The following is a 16,200-nucleotide window of genomic DNA, read 5'->3' as shown; positions in this document are numbered from 1 at the left end:
TCGGAATTTCTTCTCCATAACCAACCAGACTGCTTGGGTGACTTTTCAGCTAGGGCTAGGAGTCACTAGCTCAGTTTCAAGGGTGGGGAAGAAAAGGAGGCAGGGCCTTGGTGCAACTGCATGGCCATGTACACCTTCTTGGGGCTTTTTCGATGGTCAAAAGCCTGCATTCCCCTGGAATTTTATGCTGATGTACCTGGAGACGGGGGGAGGAAAATTGTACTGGTGAAGTAGTACAACCCAGCCTACTGAGGTCCTCTGTCGGGCCAACCTCCTTTTCTGCACCAGAATCTCCCCTGGCTGTTATTTGCAGTGTTTGTTCTTTGAATCACCACGTATGATCTATTTTGTGGTTCCTTTAATAGCTACTGAACAGGCTGGCTGGACTGTGCACTGAAGCAAAAAAAAAAAGTTTTCTACTCAAGTTATAACCCTGCTGCCTTGACTGCTTGGGCAGAACAGGAAGCAGGAATGTTTAGAAGAGGAGGAAGAAGGCGAACAGCAGGAAATGGATGCTGCCCGCTGCAGTCCTGAGCCTCTGTGTAGAGCCAGCCGTGGGCATCTTCTCAGTTACAGCAGCCTTTTAGTATTTTGCCTGTGCACTAGATTGACCTGCGTTGGAAGAAAAACGCCTGGACTCCAGCAAAAGCGTCCTGCCTGCCTCTAATGCACACCTGCCAGTGGTGTTTATTCTGGTTCACTGCTTGCGATGTTACAGCAGAACAAGAGAATTTAAACTCATCTAGACTCCCTGAGAAAGGGAAACAATAAAACAGCCCTACCTACTGAGCCAGACATAATCTCGGCACCCCTGTCCCCCGACGCGACGCTGCTTGGTAGATGGAAAGAGGAGACGGAGCAGACTTGGGGTGAGCACCTCCCCCTTCCCAGGAGGTTCTGGGACTTAGGAGGCTCGCATGTGGTACAGGCCTCTGGGCATGCATGTACGAGAGTGAGGCTTGTCCCAAGGCTGCTCTAAGGGCCCCAAGAGGCAAAACACCCTCTGGTTGGTCCACAGGGCCCTCTGAGTGGGGCAATGGGCACCAAGAGAGTAGACTCATTGGGTTCACAGATAGCAGAAGGGCGACGGGACCAGCCCCAGGCAAGAGACGTGATGCCAGGCTTCTCAACGCTTCCCAAAGTGAGAAAGGCTTAACTGATCCAAACCTGCTCAGGTAAAGGAGGTTATTAACAAGGAAGAAGTGAGTTAATGAGAGCATTCAGGCAGGGTGAACGGACACTCTGGAGGACCTGCTTTAGGAAGCAGGTGTTATGACAGCTGTGAGAAATTCTGTAGGGTTTGAAAAAAAATCGGTGATACCTTATGTGTTTAAAATAACAGAACAACTCCCCTGGCGTGGCAGCCTCCCAGATCCTTCCCTGAGGAAGCATCTGTGTTTCGCAGCCAGACTGCAGTACAGATCGACAGTATTCAGTAACAATTCTGCCCTTCCATTTCTCCCCGGCTGGGGACGGAGGAAGAAGAGTGAAAAGGAGAAAGTAAATAAAATAAACTTACTCAATACTTTCTGGGGTTCCGGTAAGTACACAGGGCCTCTCTGGAATCCCAGAACTCTCTACAAGAAGAATCAAGAAGACGAGGTGTGTTGGTGGGCATCAGGCAACCGTGCGCCTTTGCCTCTGTGCAGAGACTGTCTCTCGGGCTGGTTCCTACACCAGCCCCACAGAAGCCCCGGCTCCCAGAAAAACAGTCTGCTCCTGCTTGCGGAGAGAATATGAAGCTAGGAGCTCCAGCCTGGATTCTCCAAATAAAAACAAGTCCTGCAGGGGGCAGTGGGAAGGACACAGCCGTGGGCTCTGTGTTGGTCCCAATTACCAGCCTCAGCTTCGTACCTGCCCCATGAGTGTGCTAGTAAGTGCCAGAGTCACTGAACCCACTGCTCCTCAGTTTGTCCACCTGCAGGGAAGTTTAAAGGGTACCTGCTGGCAGCTCTGAGGCACGCTCATGTGGGGTTTAATGGTATGCGTGTCAGAGTTATTACCAGTAATCGCACAAATATTGCAAGGGAACAGTGACATCCATGCGGAATTGGTGCTGGGCCATTTGATGAGGGGAAAAAAAACCTTACTTTGCAACACCACACAGGACCCTTATTCTGTTCCTAAAATAAAAACTGCCTCGGGAGAGGGGTTCGAGGGGGAGGGGACATGTGTACATCTATGGCTGATCCATGGTGATGGATGGCAGAAACCAACACAACATTGTAAAGCAGTTATCCTCCAATTAAAAATAAACAGACAACAACAACAAAAACCTGCCTCTGAAAATTCATATTCAAAAAATGAAAGACAAATGGCTAACAGCAGCAACTGCCTTCGAGACACGGTAGAAGTATCTTTTAAAATAACAAACATGCCTGTCGTCAAATGTCCTCTAAATCCTGTCCTCTGCTGTGGAAAGTGGTCGAACTCAGATGATGAAATTATAAATCAAAGTAACAACTCTTCTTCCTGTTTGTGTCTCTCCATCTCACGTGGGGAAGGTCCTGAGCTGAGCTTCACACGTGCTCACAGAGCCAGAGCCTCTGGCCGGCCCCTTTCCACGAAGGGCAGGGACCATCGACTCCAGGGCAGTGGTGAGCAGACCCCCGCAGTGAGCCCAGAGCCACAGCAGCACTCCCCCAGGCCCCACTCTGCCTGGCATCACATTCTGGTGCAGAAAACAGAGGTCCGGGACCAGCAGGTGCTCGGGAGGGACCACACTGGGCCCAGAGCCGCAGAGGGTCTGTCTCCCCAGACGCCAGATGGGCGGCTTCGCCGGGACCTGCTTCTGCTCTGGTTTTTCTGGTTCTCACCTGGGAGGCCAGCTCCACTGCAGGGAAAACAGCCATCGCGTATACTTACCAAGCCCCTATAGGCTCCTAAGCAACAGGCAGAGGTACTACATCTGACTTTATAATGAAGTCTGGTTTTTACCACACTGAGATCTATGAAAAAAGCAGCCCTTACCTGACGCAATCTGAATTTTGCAACCAGATTCTGCTTGAATCCGCGAGATCTGCTCACCTCCCCGGCCGATAACTGAAACAAATGAAACCGGGTGAGGATGCGCCCCTTACTCCACAGTTAACCCTGCACGGACGACTTCATTAACTCAACAAACATTTATACTCGGCTCGCGGCACAGCAAACCAGCGAGCCACAGGACTTGTGCGTGAAACACAGCAGACAAGACAGGTACCCCAGCTGACGTCAGCGGGGAGCCCACGGCCCAGTACCCCGCGTGGAGCCCGCTTCGGGGCTCTGGAGAACGCAGTGTGCAAAGCACTGTACTACAAGTGACAGACACGCGAAGGGGGTTACAGGGAACACGAGGGACAGGAATCAGGGAAAGAGGAGATGACGTGGGTACTTACTAAATCCAACCATTTTATCAGGCACTTTGAACTCTTCTGTTATTACTGCCCTAAAAACAACAAAGAACATTTTGGAAAAATACATAGAATAAAGAATTCTGCAATCATTTTCGGCTCCCCAAACTTCCCATATTGGCAATCTTAAGAGGATAGAGGCGTCAAATAAATCATGCCAACATGGCCAACAAGTCTACAACCATCTGCAAAGGCGGTCCCCCTAAAGACCCTTTTGATCAATCACTTCTTGCAAAGACCCAAGCCTCCCCTTTCCCTATGTCAGAGCAAAAAACCTCTTTCATGAAACCATCAGCTCCACTAACAACTGACTTTTCTTTCTACAGTTACCCTCAGCAATGCTGAACACCTGAAGGTCCTCTGAGGCGTGGGGTGTGCTTAGCCTTCGATTCTGGTCTCCCAGATGAAGAGAGACAGCTACTTGTCAACAGTCCTTGTTTCCCCATCTTTTTACTGCTTTCTGGCCACCCTCTAATTTATCTGCCTCTTGGGATGAGACGTCCCAAATGGAACCAGTGTCCTGCTGAGGCCTAACTGGTGCTGACCAGTACAGAATGATTACCTTGCTTATTCCGCAAGGGACTTCTGTTAAATGCTACCCCATCCATTATGTGCCTTTAAAAAAAAAAACAACAACCGCTGCACTGGTTCTTTCAAACAACTCTTCGAATTTTGCCATATAGTGTGTTGTGGACAATATCCAATTTGCCCAACACCCCAGAAAGCAATTAAATCTAAACATTTACCTTAGGAGGAAAACTAAATGCAAGTAGTTTAAAAGAAAAAAAAAAAAAAGCCAGCACTTTCAAACCTCCCTCACACAGCTGGATCTTTACCCATCACGTAAAGCACGGGATCCAGCGCGTGTGCTCAGGGAAAGCGCAGCACTTAGAGACGCAGCGGCATGAACAGCGCCGCTGCTGCAGCCCACCGGCTTCTCGTGCCTTCATCCTCATGCTACACATGCACGAGGGTTCTCTACATCTCTGGGGACACGTGAATCCTGGCTTCCTCAGCAGTAAGACTGTAAACGCCAATGCCAGGCCTCAGCTGGCCTGAAGGGTCTACTGGACGAGAGACCCAGGGCCCTGCTGGGACGTCCCCTGGTGGTGGTGAAGGGTAACCATGCTCCCGGACGCGAAGCCACCAGGCCGCTGCCTGTGCATGCAGCACAGAGTGGTCTACTCTTGGGAGACAGTCCTGGGGAATGTCCTAGAAGGTGTTCAGCACCAGCCCCACTCAAAAACTCAGGCAGTTCCTTGGCTCGCAGAACAATTTTAGCAGACTCTCTCTGAGGGAAAAATGTAGTTAAGATGAGCTGCCCTGGGCTTTCGGGAAGACAAGGCCTTATTACAAACCCAACGCTGAAACTGCTCTAAGGTACAAAGTAAAGTAAAGCTTTGCAAAGTAAAATCCTGACGAACTATGGCTTTATAGGAAAGTTGTGATACTAACACAACCTCAGTTACATGACTGTATTTCAATTCATTAAAAAAAAAAAAAACAAACAAGCAAACGAAGCAAATAAAGAAACAACAAAAAAGTCACTGGGATAGTGCCTGGTGATGTCTAGAAACTCCCAATATGCAGAGAATAAAGAGGCTCTTAACTGTATCACTAGGGCTGAAGGTTAAGGATAATATGCTATAGTAACAACATGCAGCATACAATTTCACCCCTTAGGGAAGGGAAGCCCTCCCCTGTGGTTTTCCTGTATATTTTGTTCTTTTAGAAGGGTAACATTGTGACCACAAATATCCTGTCTTACAGATTGGCCTTTTTAAAGCCCAGAGATCTCTGTATCTCTCTAAATCCTCAACATTGATGGGAAAGTGGTGGGGGGAAACTGAGGAAGGGAAATCAACGGGGCACCCATCCAAGGTTCTGGGGTGAGGCTTCTGACTAGTGCGGGGGGGGGGGGGGGGCACCCAGACTCCCACATCCTGGGCCCTGACTCCCGGAGCAACATGAGCTTCATCTTGGGAAAGCCTAGTCAAGTCACACTTCTTTAGCATGGCTTTTTTCAAGCAAAGAGGTGAATGATTCACAGAACACGGGGAAAACCATCAAATCAGGAGGATAATTTTCACATTCTCTACTTTTAAATTCAACATATGTGGGCAGAAAGAACAGCTCCAACATCCCAGAAGTCTTTTAAGTTCAGTTTTACAATAATGGTTGATTTTTAATACCAAGTATCAGTTTATCCCTTCAGCTTACACTGTCTTGGAAAGGGCTACAAAAAAAGTTGAGTCTTAAAAAGAAATCTAGCCCATGGTTTTTCACACTCTCAACCTCTGACTTTCTAACACTCTAGTACAGATGGTGGATCAATAAACAATTAGAAATGATCAATAAATAATAAAACATAACCCACCGCTTACCTTTGATGTACCAAGGCCCCTAACTGGTTACCTACTGTGGCAAAGAGAAAGAGAAAAGAAAAATCAAAGCATTAGCACGGATAAACTAACTTCATCCTTACATGACTTCTTACCATTTCAGAGGGGGAAAAAAAAGAAAGGCAGAAAGAAAGCAAACAGTAATTTAGGCTCAGTGGCTGAAATGAATGCGTTACATGATATGAAACAGGAGGGGATGTCGTGATCAACAGTCTCTAACCCAGTGTCCAGCTGAACGCAGGATAAGAAATTGATCTGTGTGTCCACATGCTGAGCAGCCTGGGAGAAAATCCTGCTTGCTAAATCCCTCTCACTTCCTACCTCCCTCCCGCTTGGGATCCAAACTCAATGTAAAGATGGCCAGGGTCCCTTCTTTCCCTTTTTAAAACAAATGAGAAGATTTAACCTCCTAGTTCAGAAGCATTGTTAAGGACTGCTCCGTGGCAGCTGCAGTCGCTAAGAACGTGCACATATGTTCCTGCTGGCCACGCCACGGGGCATCACCCCCGACGCTGCCTACCCTCCCAAGAGCATAAGCATCTCAAGGAGAGGAATGAGGAGCTGGCCTCCTCCCTTCTGGGGCCTCTTCGGTGAGCCACCCTCGCAGTCTGGACGCCACGGACGCTAGGAGTCAGCAACTGTCTTTCAAGCCCATTTCACAGAGACGACAATGCCCAACAGGCTCTAATTATGAAAACCAAGTCTGCAGTTACACTCCTGCAACGCCACTTCAGCTATGCTTTTTGTTCATTTCTCCTCTTTCAGCTACTGATGAGTGTCTCCACCAGCCATCAGCAAAAAATGAATCTGCGGTATTTCTCTTTGGAAAATGCAGCCCAGGAAACACAGTCAACAGACAATGAAAAAGTATAAATCCCAAGTGCATCACAAGGAACTGAATGAATCTTACAAAATGCTAACAAGAGCATTCAAAACTATGTCTCCCGGCAAAGTTTTAAGAAGGACAGATACACGCTAAGTGGGGAAGAATCAATCACATCAGCCTCAGAACAAAGAGGGACACGTCTGACATCTGAAATCTAGGGCTCCAACAGCTCTTCTTTCTGCTTGAACTTAACTCTGTCATTCTCGGACCGCAGAGGAGCTGGTCATAAAACAATCAAGGAAAAGAAACCAGATCATGATGTTTTAAAAGGAGAGGAGAAAGCCTGGAGAAACACACAGCAAAGAAGTACACAAAGCTACTGAGTCGATACCACATTTCTCCTTGATCAATGGCACAGTAACGGTCCACAGCCAAAACCCTGACCTTATAGACTATTACCCTCCTTATCTCAGAGACAACAGCACTGTTTTTTATCGACTCCTAAACATTTTCTTTTTGTGCTTCCAGTCTGAATATGACAAATGCCCTCACTCCGCACAGGCCGCGTCCACGATTCCCGTTCCGTGTGAAAAGCGGACAAGCACCAGCTCGAGAGGAGTCCTCGTCACCCACTCAGGCCCTGGACGCTGTGAGAGAGGATCACCCACAGCAAAGGCAGCAGGCGGGAAGACAACACACGGGAGGAGAAGGTCCAAGACACAGTGCCGCTGAGTCTGGTCACCTGTTCCTATTTAAGGGTCACGCTCAGCATCCCTGCTCACGGTCGGAACTCCTTCTCTTAGGAGTAAAGTAACCAGTGAGGACAAAGAAACTGAAATGTCTTGAAATGATGCAAACACTGAAGAATGGGGACTAGTCCCTGCTTGGGGCCACGTGGCCGGACCTTGGCTCAGGGTCTGCCGCGCTATCTGGTGAGAGATGTCACAAGGCTGATGGTCTCCCGACACTTCAGCTAGAAAAGCGGCAGCACAGTGAGGGTGACACTGCCACAGAGGACTTCATGAGATTCACGAGGATGTTCGGAGGGCTCCTGGTCAAAAGCCATTTGAAATTTTGTTCTCATCAAAAAAAGGAAATTCCTTTTTGTTGGCAAAGTATGTGTCACGGATGTCACGCACACCGTATCATTTCTGACAGCAAACTGCTCTGGCGACAAGTGGAGGTGCTTAGAGAGATGGAAAATACGAGGGCACACACTGTCATCCCACCAACAGACGGGCTGCTGGGAGCCCCCCACTGAAGAGTGAAATCAAATTCACATCCACACCCAACCCTTTAAGTTGCTGAATTCTTATTTAACAGCATGGATCATCTCTCTCCTCCACGCAAATGCCAGAGCTCAAAGAGGAAAAAGTGTGATTTAAAGTTTCACTCCCTTCTGAAACATTCCCATTTGGTGCCTAAAAATAAAAGCCAGCAGTTAGATAAGGGACACTGGCCACACTCATATGGCAAACAAACGGGGGGGCTTTTCTTCATCTTCAGGATGAACAGGGTCAGACGAGGGAGGCATATGGGGACGTCGAACAAGCTCGATTTAACAATTATAGTCATTTTACTGTAAAAAAAGGAAAAATGCTGAATAAAATCAGTCCTACTTCCTCTTAATGGCACATGCTGGTCAACCACGGTTCACCTGGCCTCCAGACTTCCTGGCACATGTGTGCAGGCACACACACACAGGTGCGGCTCTCACTTATCCTGCATGCTGTACAGTGGGAGGCCATCTGGGTAATGCAAAGATAAGCTTCCCAGAGAAGCATCCATGAGAAAAAACAATACGAGAACTCCTTTCTGGAGAGTCGTCCGCCGCCAATTTCAGTCATGATCTTTGAAAAAAATAAGGCACTGGACACATTTTTTTCACCTTAGAGAGGAGGAAAAAGTCTCCATTCACCCCCCCACCCCCGACCCGCTCCATAAAAATGCTAACAAAATACCACTGGGGAATACACCCGGCTTTATAGTACACACAATCTTAATGGTTAGATCCCCAAGCCCCACCTCAAAATAGCCCTAGGGGCCCAGTGCCCGGCATCGCTTGTAACACCGAAAACACGCACACAGAGCAGCGGACCCGGGGCGGGTGAGAGGGCAGGTCAGGGAGGACATGCCCACAGTGCTGCAGTGACTGGCAAGATAAATCAACCAAACCTTCCTCTTCAGCCTCAGAATGCAATCCTGCGCCCCGGCTTGGATTCCCGACTCCGCGACTCTGACCAGTGTCAGCCACACCAGCAGTTAGCTGCGGCCACTTCTGCAGTTTTCAAAGCAGCTTTAAAAAGCTCTTCTCCCAAGGACAACACAAAGGCTTCCTGTGTTCTAATGCAGCAGCTCATGCCCCAGGGCCCACAACACACTGACAGGCTAAATTCAGCTGAGAGTCCCTAGGCAAGTAACCTGCTACTAATTTGGCAAATTATTATTTTTTTTAAAAGTGAGTGTAAATCCAGTTTATCTCAATAATATCACTCTCAGCTGCAGCTGAATATGCCCCGTGATGGCAAAGGCCCAGCACTAGTCTCCGAGGGTGCTTCTCTAGGTGCCTCACGGATACAAGCCCATTCAGTCCTACAAGTGCCCTGGGAGGCAGAGGCTGTTACCACCAGTCTCATCTGACTGATGGAGGTGCCTCAGCAAAGGGCACAGGTGAGTGAATGCCTATGCCCAGGTGACCCCTGTACCACCTTTCGGGTATTGGGTGCCACACTGGGTCCTGGGCACAAAATGGTGAGCAAGGTCATATTTGCCTTCAAGAAGTTTCGAGTTCCACCTTCCCTGGTGGTTCAGCGGTTAAGAATCTGCCTGCTAATGCGGCTGACATAGGTTTGATCCCTGATCCAGGAAGATTTCACGTGCCTTGGGGCAACTAAGCCTGTGTGCCAGGACTACTGAGCCCGAGCTCTAGAGCCCGCGAGCCACAAGAAACGCCACCACAACGGGACGCGCGGGCACGGCCACTGGAGACGAGCCCCTGCTCTCTGCAGCCAGACAGCCCGAGCACAACAACGAAGGCCCACACAGCCACAAACACACCAGCTGAGAGTCTGGTGAGGACAGCAGACGGCGCACGACGAGCGGCCGCTACCCTCGTCTCCAGGGCACAGAGGTGTGAGGCGTGCGCCTGCGCCCCTCCCCAGAGCCAGTGCCCCGCCAGGGCTCTCTGGAGAAAAATTAAGAGGAAAAATAAGTGCGATGCTTATTTACAGCACTCTGGCTTATTTCCATTTCGTCCAGTAGTAATGAAACCAGTTTAGGGGGCACAACCAACTTTATTAAAAAATGAAATAGAAAACAGAAGGGACCATATGTGTATACATATTTGGGATACGTATTTAATAAACTTTTTTATTAACACAGTTACACACGTTTTAGTAAGTGTGCAATGACTAGTTCTGATGGAAACATGGAATCCACGTCCCTTGCACTGGCAGGTGGATTCTTAAACACCGGACCGCCAGGGAAGGCCCACAGACTCACCCCTTTTGAGGTGTTTGAGGACTTTGCCTCTCCTGGTGATGAGCCACCACAAAGTAAAGAAGGGTGCTGTTAGAAAGGGTGTGGAAAGGGGAAGGTCCCACGTGGAGTCCCCAGCAGACACGATTCTCAGAGACCCATCCATTTAAGGGCAGAGGGTGCACAGAGGTGCAAGAGCTGGAGGAGGATCCGTGAGCCCGTCCACCCCGGGCAGACGTCACACACCTCGGCCTGAAGACTACTACTTAACACCCCTGATTTCTTCCCCTGCGACTCTTAGGAACCAAGTTTTAGTCTCCGCTCTTCACACCTGCAGCATCCACTATGACCCCCCTGACGTGGGGAAAATAGCAGCTCCGAGGTACATGTTCCTGTCTGTGCAAAGTAGACGGCTCCACCCTGAGGAGCAGGGGCAGGGGTCTAGACATACCAGCCAGGCGGCTGCAAGAACCGGCCCTCACCACTCCCAAGCACAGGCACCTCTCAGCCCTCTTCTCTCTCTGAAAAGCCTGGGACCTCAAACAATCTTTCCTCCTCACTGTTTTTTCCTCCTTCTCCTTGCCTTATGCCACCAGTGCTGAAATGAAACGTGGAAAGGACCACACACACACACACCCCTTCCAATCTTCCCATAAATGATTCATTTGGCAGCGCACCTAAAAACTCTCCTTCCTTCATACCACACGAGGAACAGAAATGGTGGTGAATCTAAAATGGTCTTACAAAAGTACCAGAGGTTTACCTACCAAAGGCATATTTTCAAAATCTCTAGTGTGACACCCCCCCAGCCCCGCCCCTTGCAATGGCAGGAACAGCTCTTTACTTACCCCAGGTTCTAATTCTGGTGCCACTCTTCACAGAAGAGACAGGGACAGTGTGGTCTTTTTGATTCAACTAAAAAGCTCACAGGGACGTGAGGACCTAAATCTCTCCCAGAGTAAAAACCTGGGTAAGATGCTCTCGTTGCCCCTGGAAACACGGAGGAGACAGTGGGAGGGGTGTCTCGTCCATCTGTCGACAGCTCCACAGAAATGCCAGCAATCACCTGCTTTCTCTGGCAGTCAGGAGTCGGATAGGGGAATCTGAGACAGGGAGGTTTAAGGAAACTAGGGAGGGGGATCCCCCGCACCCCTTCCTAACTGAGGATTAAGCAAGTGTTGGAGTTAATTATTCGACAAGGCTGGCCGGAGGAGGGCCGGCTTCCCGTTCTTGTAAACAACCAGTTAGGGGACACGGTCCCGCTCACTTGTTTAGGAGCGGTCCAAGTGCTTCCAAGTGCCAATGGCAGAGCTCAGTGAGTGGGGCAGAGACCCTATGGCCTACAAACCTGAGAAAAAGTTTGCCAACTTCTGATGTAGATTAAACTGAAATCTGCACTTCTAAATCACTTACCTAGTTCTCTTCTCTTAAATTTGGAGCTTACTCTTCACAAAATTTCCTACATGCTCATCACAGGATGCGCAGAGGGAGAACTTGGACATGGAGCGTTTACTCACTGCAGGAGCGAGCCAGGGAAATCAAGAAACCATCTCTCTGACCATGGCAAGCGGAATCTGGAAGGAGCCAGGAGGTGACAGTCTCTGCCTCCTAAAGAATGCATACGGGACGAGCCCCAGGAAGAGGACAGGCGACCTGCTGTCAAAGTTGAGGGCGAAGGTGAGGGCGGAGCGCTGTCTCTGACCCCCTCCCGAGGCAGGCGTGTGAGAATGGGGTGGGGTGACCAGGAGGGCTGGGGGAACCAAAGAGGTGAGGCGGCGCCGGAGTGGGACACTGGACAGAATCATAGAAGAGGAGGAAGACAGGACTCTAGGAGGAAGCCACGGCCGCTCCAAGACTGAGGAGTCAGCTAGGCAAAGAGAAGACCTGTGAGGAGGCGGCCAGAGCACAGAATGGGGGAGCCAGCCTAGAGGGCAGGAGGTGGTGGTCACGTTTGGGAGGGCTGGGCCCCCAGTTATCGGAAGCGGCCACGACTCTTAGACCAGAGATGGAACTGGTTCTGTGAGTCCAACGGAAGCCTGAAGAAAGTACTAGATGGGAACGCTGTCACATGGAGACCTGCGGGGCCCTTCCCGAATCGGTAGGCACACCTCAAAGACCGTGAGAAAGCGTGGGTGCCACGACAGAAGATGTTCAGAGTTTAACGGACCTGACCTGAAGCTGGAGGACAGCGGAGTGCTGCGCTTCCCAGGCCACGGACCGAGGCCAGCCCTGGAAGCTGGGCTTGAAGCTCTTGGGTTCCAAGTGGCTCCTAAACCGGCAGTCTGACGGACACCTCCAAACTGCCTTGGAACACAAGGACCCCAGATTGCTTTCCGCATCAGGAACAAATCTTTCTGTTTCACTGCCTAGCACTGTTGAAAATCTTCCCGTTCATACATGAGCTTGCATATCCCAGAGTCCCGAATTAGCCCTAAGCTAAAGTTCTTTCTGGTTGACTTATCAGTTGCAGTACTTTTAAACAGACCCAAGTAACACCTCCAAAAAACCTCTAGGGGACTGCACTTTAACCTCCTAAAGGTCAAAGAACCCGGCTCCACAGGAAAGTTAGCAAGTTCACACTGCTGAAGCGATCTGCTGAACTTCTGTCAAAAAATTTCCGAGCCAAACCAAACAAATAAAAAAACTGCAAAGTCCCGGGAAATCTTTATGGCTAAGAAAAAAGTGCCAGGATTCCTGCCTGTTGGTCGTCTCTGCTTTTCTAAGCTTTTACCTCACAAATAGTGAGACTGTGATCCTTAGAACGCTGTCTGATAAACATGAGCATCTCTTTCCATGATGGGCTCTATTTATCCACATATTTATTCATGAGGACAGAACTGGCCCAGTGACCTCAGCCCTGTCAGGGGAGAACTGACAACAGCCTGGGGCAGGACCCAGATGCCAGCTCTCCCTCAGCGCCTCAGAGCAGAGCAGATCAGTCGCCCAGTCGTGCCCGACTCTTTGCGACCCCATCAATCGCAGCACGCCAGGCCTCCCTGTCCATCACCAACTCCCAGAGTTCACCCAGACTCACGTCCATCGAGTCAGTGATGCCATCCAGCCATCTCATCCTCTGTTGTCCCCTTCGCCTCCTGCCCCCAATCCCTCCCAGCATCAGAGTCTTTTCCAATGCGTCAGCTCTTCGCATGAGGCGTGAGGAGTTTCAGCCTCAGCATCATTCCTTCCAAAGAAATCCCAGGGCTGATCTCCTTCAGGATGGACTGCTTGGATCTCCTTGCAGTCCAAGGGACTCTCAAGAGTCTTCTCCAACACCCCAGTTCAGAAGCATCAATTCTTCGGCGCTCAGCCTTCTTCACAGTCCAACTTTCACATCCATGCATGACCACAGGAAAAACCATAGCCTTGACTAGACGAACCTTTGTTGGCAAAGGAATGTCTCTGCTTTTGAATATGCTATCTAGGTTGGTCATAACTTTCATTCCAAGGAGTAAGCGTCTTTTAATTTCATGGCTGTGGTCACCATCTGCAGTGATTTTGGAGCCCCCAAAAATAAAGTCTGACACTGTTTCCACTGTTTCCCCATCTATTTCCCATGAAGTGATGGGACTGGATGCCATGATCTTCGTTTTCTGAATGTTGAGCTTTAAGCCAACTTTTTCACTCTTCGCTTTCACTTTCATCAAGAAGCTTTCGAGTTCCTCTTCACTTTCTGCCATAAGGGTGGTGTCATCTGCATATCTGAGGTGATTGATATTTCTCCCGGCAATCTTGATTCTGGCTTGTGTTTCTTCCAGTCCAGCGTTTCTCATGATGTACTCTGCATATAAGTTAAATAAGCAGGGTGACAATATACAGCCTTGACGTACTCTTTTTCCTACTTGGAACCAGTCTGTTGTTCCATGTCCAGTTCTAACTGTTGCTTCCTGACCTGCATACAAATTTCTCAAGAGGTAGATCAGGTGGTCTGGTATTTCCATCTCTTGCAGAATTTTCCACAGTTTATTGTAATCCACACAGTCAAAGGCTTTGGCATAGTCAATAAAGCAGAAATATATGTTTTTCTGGAACTCTCTTGCTTTTTCCATGATCCAACAGATGTTGGCAATTTGATCTCTGGTTCCTCTGCCTTTTCTAAAACCAGCTTGAACATCAGGAAGTTCACGGTTCACATATTGCTGAAGCCTGGCTTGGAGAATTTTGAGCATTACTTTACTAGCGTGTGAGATGAGTCCAATTGTGTGGTAGTTTGAGCATTCTTTGGTATTGCTTTTCTTTGGGACTGGAATGAAAACTGACCTTTTCCAGTCCTGTGGCCACTGCTGAGTTTTCCATATTTGCTGGCATATTGAGTGCAGTACTTTCACAGAATCATCTTTCAGGATTTGGAATACCTCAACTGGAATTCTATCACCTCCACTAGCTTTGTTTGTAGTGATGCTTTCTAAGGCCCACTTGACTTCACATTCCAGGATGTCTGGCTCTAGGTCAGTGATCACACCATCGTGATTATCTGGGTCGTGAAGATCTTTTTTGTACAGTTCTTCTGTGTATTCTTGCCATCTCTTCTTAATATCTTCTGCTTCTGTTAGGTCCATACCATTTCTGTCCTCAGCACATCTCAAATTCTACACAGAGACCAACTTGGGGAAAAAAAAAAATTCTGCTATCTAAACAGAAGAGAGGATTAATTTTATCAAATTGCAGTGCTGAGGGAAATCTCTTGTAGTTCAAAATACAGTGCGTTGTTGTGGTAAGAGACACAGGCCTGTGGATGAGGGAGGACCCAGGCCCAGGTGAAAAGGTACTGTCTCAGTTCTTTCCTACTAAAAGTAGACTTAACATTTTGGAGGAGGAGAGAAACTGCATTCATTCTCTGATCATAAGAACTGAGTCCCCCAAAGGCAGACATGCAAAAAATTATGGTTCTCAAAAAAGAGGTGACGATATACATATAATAATGGACTGGAGTTTCAAATGAGAGTCTGGACTTGCTGGTGACTTACTAGCTACATTCTTCCAAAAGGGTGTGCAAAGGATTGCATGCATGCATGCTCAGTTGCTCAATCGTGTCCGACTTTGCAACCCTATGGACTGTAGCCTGCCAGGCTCCTGTCCATGGGATTCTCCAGTGAAGAATACTGGAGAATACTGGCAATACTGGGTTGCCATTTCCTACTCCAGGGGATCTTCCTAATCCAAGGACTGAACCTTTATCTCTTACTGGGAGAAAAAAAGTCTGCAAGATGCTAAAGGTTCCATTTGCCAATTTTTAGGCCCTCATCAGGCAAAGGACATAGCCATACTATTCTCTGTAAGCACAAGTTCTACACTTGAACACCATGCAGTAGGTGAAAACAAGGCTGAGAGTTGTGGAATGCACTGATCTCCATTTCTGGAAACGGTGGCCTGAGAGACACTGTCCATTAACGATACATATGCTCAGAGTTGTATACTTTGTGTTATTTTTACACTGATGTCCTGTAAGGGAAACTGAAACATGATTGCCCCGAAAAGGTAGAAAAGGTTACTTTGCATGACAGCTTTCTGCTAAGGCAAAAATGCAGACAATGAAGTCACTCATATTTAGCCTAAGATATCACTGATACCAATCAAACGTAAGACGACCACAGCGTACTGTTTCAGAGGAGCAGTGTAGATGGTCACCTTAGTTCCAGTGGCCTTGGGGAAGAGTTTGTGTGTGTGATCATAAATACTGATAATTTTCTTAAATAGACAAGAATTTCGATACCCAAATTGAGTGTTGTGCCCTTAAAATCTGCACTGTGAGAGTCTATACAATTACTCTGCTTATAAAACCCATGGCCGAGCTCTTTTAGAATCCTCAGAGACCAGAGCAATCAGTCATGCCACATTACATTTTTTTCCCGAGAACATAAAACATGCACTTTTTTAAGAAAAGAAGACTACACAATATATACTGCTGGCACCCCACTCCAGTACTCTTGCCTGGAGATCCCACGGACTGAGGAGCCTGGTGGGTGCCAGGGGTCGCGAAGAGTCGGACACGACTGAGCGACTTCACTTTCACTTTCATGCATTGGAGAAGGAAATGGCAACCCACTCCAGTGTTCTTGCCTAGAGAATCCCAGGGATGGGGAAGCCTGGTGGGCTGCCGTCTGTG

The 16,200-nt window shown here is 48.5% G+C and overlaps 1 protein-coding gene across 3 annotated transcripts in view; it reads right to left on the bottom strand.

Moving 5' to 3' along the window:
- FUBP3 (far upstream element binding protein 3) overlaps positions 1–16,200 on the bottom strand; it is a 49,606-nt gene that overhangs the window by 20,489 nt on the left and 12,917 nt on the right. For 2 of the 3 annotated variants that reach the window (XM_010810464.4, NM_001101217.1), the window contains 4 exon segments: positions 5,777–5,810; positions 3,378–3,427; positions 2,971–3,042; positions 1,520–1,577 (listed from right to left, as the gene is read on the bottom strand). In XM_010810464.4, the coding sequence (XP_010808766.1) occupies positions 1,520–1,577; positions 2,971–3,042; positions 3,378–3,390 (143 nt within the window). In that variant the 5' untranslated portion in view covers positions 3,391–3,427; positions 5,777–5,810. 3 annotated transcript variants of the gene reach the window in all.

Source organism: Bos taurus, chromosome 11, assembly GCF_002263795.3.
Source record: "Bos taurus isolate L1 Dominette 01449 registration number 42190680 breed Hereford chromosome 11, ARS-UCD2.0, whole genome shotgun sequence".
Taxonomy (NCBI): Eukaryota; Metazoa; Chordata; class Mammalia; order Artiodactyla; family Bovidae; genus Bos; species Bos taurus.
The sequence above is the reverse complement of the archived record's forward strand: the minus strand, read 5'-3'. Positions and strand labels throughout refer to the sequence as shown.